Source organism: Coptis chinensis, chromosome 7 (assembly GCF_015680905.1).
Source record: "Coptis chinensis isolate HL-2020 chromosome 7, ASM1568090v1, whole genome shotgun sequence".
NCBI lineage: Eukaryota > Viridiplantae > Streptophyta > Magnoliopsida > Ranunculales > Ranunculaceae > Coptis > Coptis chinensis.
In genome coordinates this window covers 75551776-75563154 of record NC_141462.1, presented here as the reverse complement: position 1 = coordinate 75563154, position 11379 = coordinate 75551776, and the positions used below count along the sequence as shown (strand labels likewise).

Genomic DNA, 11379 nt, shown 5'->3' with positions numbered 1-11379 from the left:
GAGTGTCCGAAAATTTTTCCACATTAACAAATTGTAGAAACGTAACCAAAAACAAAGAAATTACTACAAAATTTTTAACCAACCAAAGAAATAAAGACAGTGAAAACTATATGGACAATGGTAAAAAGGACAAATAGAAGGAACAAACATGATATGAAGAAGACAGAAGACTATAGAGAAGAGAGACAATAGATTAGCCGAGAATCTCTAGTGTTGTAATTTTAGGTCATGGGTTTTTGTTTTTTTCGGTGAATAGTTGTGGGTTTTTGGTAGGTTTCCATTCTTAAGTTGGAGACTGCCCACGATTTCGATTTTAATCCCCTATGATGTGGACACCCTCGAGAGAGCTCCAAAGGGGCTTGCTATTATATATATAAAGATTAGGTAATAAGTCAAAATGTTGGGATCATATACAAAAAAAATTCAGAACAATAAGTTTCCTAATAATATTGGGTTTGAAAACATTAATTCATAGCTTGGAACTAACTAAATTGCAAGAAAAAACCATCAAGGGCCAGAACATCTTACACTTAATCAAACCTCAAATTGCATATTTTTCGAAGTCCATGAGTAATACAAAATAAGCTCATATATCAATTACTGTAGAAAGACTCAAGGAAATTACCTTTCAAGCGGTAGAGTGCTTTAATTATTTCTGATTTCCAAGATCGTTCTACTATCGAAATATAAGAGATGGCACTCTGAGTAAAACAAAAGCCATTGATTTCTATTTTTCTAGGCCACAAATGAATAAGAGAAATTCCTTGACTTAATATTTTAGACAAAAAGGCAGACATGGTCAATTGGTTACTTTCATCGTAGTAACATAATTCTATTTTGAATATATTGAAAGGATGAAAAAAAAAAATGTTCTTGTTTTCAAATGCAATCCAGCAGTCAGCATTACCAAAGAAGCTGACTTGAAAACTTCATTGCATCAATCAATGAAACAATTAGAAAAGTTGCAACACTATAGGGACGTGCCCATACACGCACCAAAAAGCGGGGACACGAGATTGAGCCTAAGAATCTGGCCAACCGCAGCTAGGCAACTAAAAAACAGATTCTGAAAACCAAGGCTTTAGTCTATGTTCCCTTGCTTTGCTTTAGCCTGTTCGGTCCCCTTAGTCGCAAACATTCTTTCAACCAAGCCATCGTAGTTCTTCTTTCTCCCTAAGCTTCCCGTGCGATGGTTAAACATAGAATCTGCATCTCGAAGTAGTAATTATTGATTCCTCGCCAAACATTTATATGCCACAATAATAAAATGTTCTATAAAAAAAAAGGAACTTACAGGTGGTGTAGCTAATATTTTACCCACCGTAACAGAATGACTTGTTACTCCCCACTTATTGTTTTGATTTCCGGAGGTCTCAATTTCAGTATGAACCTAAGAACTCACGTAGCGAAAATTAAGCGGTTTGTGCTTCTTGAATGAAAGCGGTTTTGCGTTCCATACCTTAGAGGGCAAGATTTGGAAGGAAATTTCTTGAATGAACTTGAATCATTGGTCTACCAAATAACATCAATTTAGTATAGTTATGAACTGATGTGTACTTAACTTTTCCTTTGAAGAAAGGGTCTAAAAGAAAGAAATAACATATACACCTTGTACACTCTAGCATTGAGTGTAAGTGTGTGAGCGACCCTGTTGTTTTGATCCAAGTCAGACTGAATTCGTTCACTCAACTCTTCACAAAGATTATTAAGCCAGCATTCAACCTGCAGTAGAGAGGAATAGATGGGAGAAAAAAGATGCTTAGTTTAAATACTTCATTTCTAGAATTTTAAAAAAGATAAAACTAATCTTTAGCTCTCAACAATGTTGATTATGGGGCTGTTGCAGATTGAGTTAGTTTTTGCAATGAGAACTCATAATTCATGAAAAGCCAGCCTTAAACTCATCTCCCAATGTGCCCCCTGAAAAGGGTCATGACAGTTAACATAAAACGTCACCATATGTACTGATGTGTCTGCATGTATTGGGGGTGGGGGCGGCCAAGAAGAACTTGCACTCGGAAAGTTTTGCAAGAAAAAATTAGAGAGAAATTTTCTTACGGAAGTGATTGTCTTTAGAGCTTGTGGACCTGGGAATGTCTTTCCAGAACCATGGCTCTTGGGAAGAAGACGACCTTCAACTTCATCCCCATTAACGCCTCTTGCAGTACTCTATAACCATGTGCTGGAGTAGAAGTTAATGTCGATGCAAACTAACTAAGGTAGGGAAGTTGCACGGTTTATCCGAAATGCGGTATTAGTTCTTAAGGGTAATTAGAGAATTAGGAGGCTTTTGATATGATACAAGTAATAAACTCAAAACCACATGGAAAACCCATTAAATTGTCATTTCTAAAGATTGTAGAGGACACATAATCAATAGTAAACACACCAGGTATTCACGCCATAACGTTCTAGTAGATAGTCTTTCGAAAATTGCAATAGATCTCCAACACTATTTACACCAAGGTCGGGTTTGTGCGTAACTCCCAAGCTTTCCTCCAAGTTGCTTCCTAGCCATATTGTTCCGAGCAAAAGATTAATACCTATAATTAGGATCAAGTGGTGACTTGTTATGAAGTGATGATGGACACGATGGTGGTGGGGGTTGAAATGGAAAATGCATAATAAGAAAGAGAAACATAAATCAAGCAGGCCAAAAGAAAAAAAAAAAAAAAGGTACATTTTCTTTATAGGCAAGGATGCTAACTGTTCATCCCATCTTTGAGAAGGGGAACAACTGTTTGTTGTGGGGGCTTATTCATGCCGCTTGCAAGTTTTGCTAACATCTCGCCAACAATATCACCCATCATATAACCGCCCAAAACCCATTTACAGATAGAGAGCTTTTTTCTTTTTTTTTTTTTCTTTGATGGCAAAAAGGGATGGAAAAAGGGCAACATATTTTTTTTCCTACCTTGTTGTGAGCAATGCCCGTGATAACATGAAACTTCGGTTTCCTTCAAGACTTACATCGAAGTTCGCCACAATAATAGCCCCACAAGCTATTAGCTTATCGTTATGATTAGTATTACTACCGCAGATCCATTCTCTCACATTTTCTCCTTTTCTTGTTGTCATTCAATTAAAACCAATCGGTGCCACCCATGAGGAAAGTACAATTACATATTACAATATTATTTTATCAACAAATGGTGATGTCGTGATAAGTCTTGAGAATGGAAACATGTAGTAAGCCAACGGAACAAAAAAATAGTGATCCTCTCTTATCTCATTAAGCCCCAAAACATGTGATTTGAGAACCTCTTCATCAATTGCTTCCAACTTATTCGGAGGATTTTCTCGATAGCATCGTTTTTGCCGCATCGGTAGAAGATCAAGGTACACTTCATCAATTGACGCCTCTCACATCGAATTCCCTGGGAAAGAATTGCAACCACCGCTTGCAATTGAAACTCTTCAATATACTATATGTCAAGGTGAATGTAAACTATATAACAACATCAATTCCATGCATGCAAAGGTTCTAACCTCTGAACCTCGCATTACAATAGATACTCAAGTCACTTTATTACGAAATTTAATCGCAACCTGAACCAAATGGATTTGAGGGCTTAATAGTCTTTTCGGTTTGAATTTTGAAAGATTGAGTCTTGAGAAATCCTTGGTGAGAAACAAAAGAGATGGAAAGAACATACACCATGATTCCTTTTTATTTTTTAGTATGTAAATCGAGTGAAATTGTTTACTTTGAGTAGCCCATATTAATTAAAGAAGGAGTCTATAGTAATTAAAAAATAAAGAGAGGAGAAAGTAACAAATTTAGGGAGGTCTAACTAATATATAGAGTTGCCTTTTTTTTAGGAATCTATGAGAATGCACGGTTTAGAAAATAAAGACACCAGATGAGGAGAGAGATAAGGTGCAAGCTTTTATATCTATAATACAAAACAGCTCAGTTTTTAAGGTGAAGTTATGAGGGCTTAAGTGGTGGTCCTGATTTTCTCGGGATTTGTGCTAATGTACAACTCAGTTTTTAAGGCAAAGTTATGAAGGCTTAAGTGGTGGTTCTGATTTTCTCAGGATATGTGCTAATGTTTGAAGAGTCCTATTTATCTGGATCTCTACTAATGCTTGAAGAGTCCTATTTACCTAATACTCTAAAATAGATAAAAACCTCCAAAACCTAACTAAACTTTCAAAACCCTTTTTCTTCACGCCCAAAAAAACTTAAACAAAAATCATCAAGCCAAAAGCTGCTAATAGACCGGTTTTTTTCCAGTTTTATTCCCAAAATCTGCGTTTGTTATTTTTGGCAAAATATATACAAGATAACTTGCCAATGTTTTCTCCTTAAAGTAAACACAAGCTTGGCAAAGTACCTCCAGACTCAACACTCAAGTACTAATGGATAAATGGATGAGGCTATAGAGAATGGAGGAAAAAGAATCAACGTATATACAAATGGATTCAATCCTGTAAACATTGGTGAGTAGTTTTGTTGAATCCCTGATAACTTGCCATTGTTTTCTCCTTAAAGTAAACACAAGCTTGGCAAAGTACTTCCAGACTCAACACTCAAGTACTAATGGATAAATGGATGAGGCTATAGAGAATAGAGGAAAAGGAATCAACGTGATATACAAATGGATTCAATCCGTGTAAACATTGGCGAAAGTAGTTTTGTTGAATCCCCTGCTCCCGTGGGTTTGTTTCATAGTTTTATGAACGGAGAATTTCCAATCTTTTGCTTGGTGTTTGTTCTTGATTAGATCAGCTTATTCCATTTAGTCTATAACATCAGTTCCTACGTACCAACTATAAGGTAAGTTTTATATATATACGTACTAACTGCTCAGAGAACAACTATAAGTTCCTACGTACCAACTATAAGGTAAGTTTTACATGATTTTAAATTTGCAGATATTTACCAATCTCAAATGCCTCCCAGTGTAATCGATTTGAAATTGTCCAAGAGATAAAATATTTCTTGTTACATATACTCGCTAAGATTTTTTCTAAGGCATATTCAATTAAGGGTATCACAATGACACTAAGAGCATTTGCAATGCAGGTGATAGAGGGGGGTTTGTGAAAACTATCACCTAGTTGGGTCCAAAAGTGCCGTGCAATGCAGGGTGATAAACTTCGGTGATAGTTTTCTCCATTCAAAACAAGGTGAAACCTTCCACCGAAGTTTTTCATCGACTTGTTAACTTCGGACGGGATGTTGGATTCTGGCCTTTTTTTTTTTTTTTTTAAAAATGGGTTTTTTTTTCGGACGGGATGTTAGATTCCGTCTCGCATGATTTTTCGACTTTTTTTGGGGTTTTTAAAATTTCGACGGGATGTTTCATTCCGTCCGGAGTGTTTTTTCAATTTTTACGTCCAAACGGAATCCAACATCCCGTCCGAGATATTTTTTATCACCTTTGCATTGCACAGCTTCACCTTGTTTTTCACCGGGTTAGTGAAAAGAGGGTGAATAAGTGATGAGGTGGCGGTGATAGAGGGGGAGAAAATTATCACCTGCATTGCAAATGCTCTAATAAGTTCAATTTAAATGTCAAAGAAAAAAAAAATAGTAATTCTACTGTAAAAGTTAAATTTACGTGTATTCATTTAATTATGACTCGAGTGGCATAGCCACGGGTTAAATTTTAGTATATATATAGATTATATCACCCCCTGATATTTCGATCGCAACAAATCACCGATAGTTTCGGTCATATGCCAAAAATGGATTGGGCTACTTTGTTGAGGCCCAGAACCAAAAAGACCCAAGCCCAATCAAACGCTTTACAGAAAAGCTCAATTCAAAATCTAAATAAAGTGGTTAACGGCTATCGTATTACCCAACGGTCAAAACCAACAAAACTCATTTCTCGTTCTTTCTTGATCCTCAAAACTCCTCCTTCACTCTTCACTCTTCCGTTTTACATTTACTTCTGTGTCAATGGAAACACCATCAGTAACAAAATCACCAAAAACATCTTCAAAACAATCAGATGATGCTTCAAAAGTAAGAGTTGTGGTAAGGGTACGTCCTTTTCTTTCTTCTGAAGTCTTGGACAAGTCTAAAAACCCAATCTGTTGTGCTTCTGTTCTTGATTCAGAACATGGTTTTAATGATGAAGTAGCTGTTTATCTCAAAGATCAATTTACCAGGTAAGAGTTTAATTTCTTACAGTACAATTTAGTATCTGGACCTGTAGTTCATTACTTAAACTTATTTCTACGGTTTCAGTCGGAAAGAGTGCTACAAATTGGACTCGTTCTTTAGGGAAGAAAATTCAGTGAATGAGATTTTTCACAAAGAGGTCAGCCCTTTGATTTCAGGGATCTTTCATGGATGTAATGGTACTGTTTTTGCTTATGGTGCAACGGGTAGTGGAAAGACGCATACAATGCAGGTATGTGGATGGGGTTGTCAAATTATCGTTTCTTGACTTGTTTTTCGGAGAGAAATACTAATTTAGTAGATAATTTTCTAGGGGACTGATGAACTACCAGGGATTATGACGCTGTCCATGTCGATGGTTTTGGACATGTGTGAGATGTCTGGAAGTATTGCTGAGATTTCATACTATGAAGTTTATATGGATAGATGTTATGATCTCTTGCAACCGAAAGACCAAGAAATTTTGGTATTGGATGATAAAGAGGGACAAGTTCACCTCAAAGGACTATCTAGGGTTTCAGTGAGCACCATGTCGGAATTTCACCAAGTTTTATCTTCTGGCATTCAAAGGCGTAAAGTTGCCCACACCGGACTTAATGATGTTTCAAGTCGAAGCCATGGGGTTCTTGTCATTGTTGTTACCGACGGTTCTAGTCCTGTTGTTAATGGAAAGTTAAATCTCATTGACTTAGCAGGTTTCCTTTTCACCTTATCTTGGCTGTTGATTTATGAATTTATGTGCTTCTTTTCTTCTGTGAGTTAGGCCTATTTTCTGTGGTTTAAATGCTAAGGTAACACAATCTAATCAGGTAATGAAGACAACAGAAGAACTGGCAATGAAGGGATCCGACTTCAAGAAAGTGTGAAGATCAATCAATCCCTCTTTGCATTGTCAAATGTTATTTATGCTCTCAATAATAACAAATCTCGAGTACCTTACCGTGAAAGCAAATTGACTAGGATATTGCAGGATTCTCTTGGAGGAAACAGTCACTCTTTGATGGTTGCCTGTCTGGTAAGAGTTATATATATGTTTTTTTCTACATAACTTCATTCATTTGTTCTTTCCTAGTTTAGTATATTCCATTTTTTCATTGTCTCCAACTATTCTTCCTCATTATTATCCTTCACAGAATCGGGTGAGTACCAAGAATCTGTCAACACAGTCAGTTTAGCTTCTCGGTGCCAGATTACCAATTATATTTCTTTGACCCAAAAGAAGAAACACCCAAGGAGAAGATTGACATGGAGTCAAAGCTTCGCACTTGGCTTGAATCAAAAGGTAAGACCAAAAGTACACAAAGAATGGGAGCATTTGGTTCTCCACTTCCTAGCAAAACTCCACTATCTACCAACAGATCTGTGAAGAAGCAATCCTCATGTCAGTCCTACACAAAAACAAAGGGTTGCACTGACCAAGGTTTAGCAGATGGAAGGAGGTAGAATTCTTTTGAGCTTTTGCTAGACAATAATAGTAAATTATTTCACATACTTCTTAATTTCTGTTTCCATTGGTTGCCGTTTACAGAAATTTATTCAAATCTGGAGCTCCTGTGGAATCCTCCATTGAGGTAAGTGATAGACTATGGCTGAAGAGCGAACTTTTTTAATGGGTTTTTTTTTTCTGTTGTTGTTGGGAGGGTGGGGGTGATCAATAAGTTTATATGAGAACTCCCACTGCCATTTAAAACCTAACCTATGTAGCCTAGTTTAGAGTTTAGACAATTCAGCGTTTGAGTTGCCAAGATAACATAATATGAATGGCCTAAAAGAATTTTTAGAAGTTTTCTCCTACGTAGCTCTGCTGTCAGCTATTGCAGTTATTGTTTCCAAGTTTTGAATGTTGAAATACTTGAATCATTAAGGCACACGTTAATGTATCTAAAGTTTCTCGTCGGTATTCTTATATTTATTGTTAAAACCAACCATAGTATATTATCGGGGAAAGAAAACAACCATACTATGTTACTTAGGCAGTTAGGCTTTGTGATTTTTCTAGAGCATGCACATCCATGATGTGAAAAGGTGTAATGATTGTAATAGCATTATGCAAGGAGATGGTGCATACGTCTCCAATGATGAGAGCTGTGAAGACAGATTTACTTCCCTCTGTAAAGATCACCTTTAGTCATGTAATGCAAATTTTTTGTTACCATATGCAAGGAGTAAACTTATATACAAAGAAAATTTATTTTTAGACGGAGAGGTTACTTGGAGAGCCTAACCCATACATCAACACATGCCTATGTGCCATGGAAAATGCCTTAAATATGATTCTGGTTATTTCCCAAAAGCAAATTTCATGTTTTGCTCAATAATACTTGGGTTATCTATTTTCAGGATGTGCCTTCCTAGTGTGGAAGAATATGAAGTCAAATTGGATTCTATGCAAGAAAATGGCAGAGAAGTATCTAATCACGATAACTCTAAAGGCGTGATTACCATGATTCAAGCAATGTAAGTTTTTTCATGCCCTATTCCCACCATTAATGTAAGTTTAAATATTTTTAGAGGGAAATCTAAGTGGAAAGGCCTATGAGCTCATCTAAACTATCAATATCACTGAGACATAGCCTCACGATCAAAGTATTAACATATAACAGCACATTGTATAGGAGAAAGCATTTCCTCAAATAATGAAGAACATGGTTAGCTTAATTAAGATCCTACATGCACTGTAGGGAAGATTATAAAGACACCATGCTATAAGGATCCTTTTGCTCATATAGTGAATTTGTTGCTTTGCCTCTTTTCATTTGTATTTAAACTGAAAACTTAAATAATATTTAAATGGAATCCTCCTTGCAGATGAATGGCCTTGTTGAAGACAAATATTTCAAAGAAGATATGGCCACCACTTGGAAAGCCAGCTTGCCGGAACCAAAAGCTTCTTTTGAAGGTATATTTTCCTGTTCTCTCTGGAACAGACTGAACATTTTCACTGTCTTTTTTAACATTGGTTTGTCTTGATACATTTGTCACAATTGTTGAGATGTAATCGTTCTTTGTGTAGATGAATTGAAGAAAGAAAAGCCGATATGCAGCCCCTCTAACAACTCTGGGGCATCATCAGCAATTAGAGCATTACATAATTCTCTTAGAAAAGTTCTCTCCCCTATCAGCAACAATTCAATCATGAGACCTTTTGAGCACATTATGTCCAAAGATCCTATTTGTATGGTTTTCTTCGACCCAAAGACTCCCAAAGCGTCGCATGTTTTGACCAGTGAAGATGGCGAGGGATTTCAGGGAACCGACACTCCGCTTGATAAATATAATATACGAAGTTCCAGTTTGAAGGTTTGTAGATCCAATATAATGAATTCCTCTAAGAGTTTTTTTATATTTTTGCAGATGGACTGTATAATACAGAAAATTTTACTTTGCTATCATTTGTCTGCAGAGTTCTCTTGTACATGAGTACCTTGATTTCTTAAACAGTGCCAGCAAGTAAGTTAGAATTCTTTCACAGTATTTACAACTTTGGCCTCCACCCTTGGACCTAAAGCTTGATCTTTTAGTATTATTATGTTCTTTGACATAAGAACTGTGACTAATGGGGCTTCTTTTGTTCGAATGCAGAGAAGAGCTATTGAAATTAAAGGTGACATATTGTCCTCCAAAATCTTGACATTGAAGTTCCTTTTCTTTTACGTCTATTGTTATATCATTTCTTTCTTTACATATCCAGGGTATTGGACAAAAAAGAGCAGAGCACATACTCCACCTCAGGGAAACAACACCATTAAAATCGGTTAGTGAAGTGTTCCACTCTTGAACATTTGAAGTTGTATAATTGTGGAGATGCTGAGAAAGCAAAATTTTCGGTTTTGCAGCTGTATGATTTGGAGAAGATAGGACTTTCTTCAAAGCAGGTAGATTTTCAAGTTTTCACTGCATTTTCTTTTTCAAACTATTTGATAAACAAAAGTAATCTTCTTGAAAAATCTCGTAGGTCAACGACTTGTTCAGGAGAGCAGCTAGAGGAATCTTTGACTAATGGGAGAACCCGAGTTCATTTATACATTAAACTTGGTTGCATCAACTACTTCAGTGATGCTATGCTTTCAGCCTATCAGAAAGCTTTGTTTCAGTGTAATTACTTATTCATGTCTTTGTCCTTTCTCCTCCATTTGTAACATTATATTGTACTGTAAGCATCTATGGAAAGAGCGTGTTTCTCATATTATATCAGAAACGTACGTCTATGGTGTTAGAATAGTTGTATGATCACAGCAACTAAAGTAGAACGTATGAACGATGATCAATAAAGAAACAAGGACAGCGATGGCGGGAATAACCGCGCGCGGATTAAAGCCGTCCTTAGGAAAGATTTAAGCCCCTTCCAATGGTGCGAGAAGGCAACAGCGTATGGCGTCTTTCCTCACAGATTCAATGGTTAATGCAGCCGGTCGACTTTTGCACTAGACGGACTACCCTCTAAGCAACAATATAACTCTCTGCGACCGACGCGGAAGAAGAGAAGAAGAAAAGGACTGGTTTTAGTTTTTGTTTTCGAGTTGAGTTCGATCAAGTCTATTTTCTCTATGGACTCACGGTCCTATTTATAGAGGTTAGGAGAAAAGAGACCAACTCCTAATAGAACATCGAAACTTCTTCGCGCCAAGAAAAAGGCAAAACAAGTTTAGCTATTGGTCAAACCACTACCCACAACAAGAAAGCCCAAGCCCAGGCCCGAACCCTACCCGATGTGGTGGATAACCAATGTGGGACTATCTACTATGCACTAAAGTGGCGAGAATACCATTTGTTCATCTCCTCCACTTTGCACTAGGGGTGCAAACGGATAGGTTCGGATGCGGATATGCCTGTATCCGAATTCGAATCCGAAAATTTATACCGATATCCGAATCCGAATCCGAATCCGATGGATATTAAAAAATTTATCCGAATATGATTTCGGATATCCGAAACGGATATCGGATAATATCCGATCCGAAAATTAAAATTAATTAAAATTTTATTTGCTTTAAATAATTCATTTTACCACTATAAAAACTAGTATAAATATATATATTTGTTATTTATTATTATTATTTTGTTATTATAGTTTTATATTATTAGTTTATGATTTTATATAATATTTTATACAATAAAAAATGAATAAATTAATTATATATAATAACTATTAATTTTTTAAATCGGATCGGATATTATCGGATGCGGATATAGCAGTATCCGAATCCGTATCCGAAACCAGTTCGGACATAAAAAAAATA

General features: G+C 36.3%; 1 protein-coding gene and 1 pseudogene across 1 annotated transcript; one reads left to right on the top strand and one right to left on the bottom strand.

The window, feature by feature from the left end:
- Positions 1-1398: 1398 nt before the first annotated feature.
- Positions 1399-3504, bottom strand: LOC147488904 (DNA polymerase eta-like; annotated as a pseudogene).
- Positions 3505-5812: 2308 nt separating this feature from the next.
- LOC147488903 (kinesin-like protein KIN-10C) lies at positions 5813-10328 on the top strand. The gene is given in 16 exon segments (XM_086574516.1): positions 5813-6126; positions 6206-6371; positions 6453-6834; positions 6949-7153; positions 7271-7350; positions 7353-7578; positions 7668-7710; positions 8005-8036; positions 8572-8596; positions 8948-9038; positions 9153-9439; positions 9543-9589; positions 9722-9743; positions 9831-9893; positions 9976-10014; positions 10095-10328. Coding segments are annotated over 16 exon segments (1965 nt in total). The 5' UTR covers positions 5813-5914; the 3' UTR covers positions 10140-10328.
- Positions 10329-11379: the final 1051 nt, after the last annotated feature.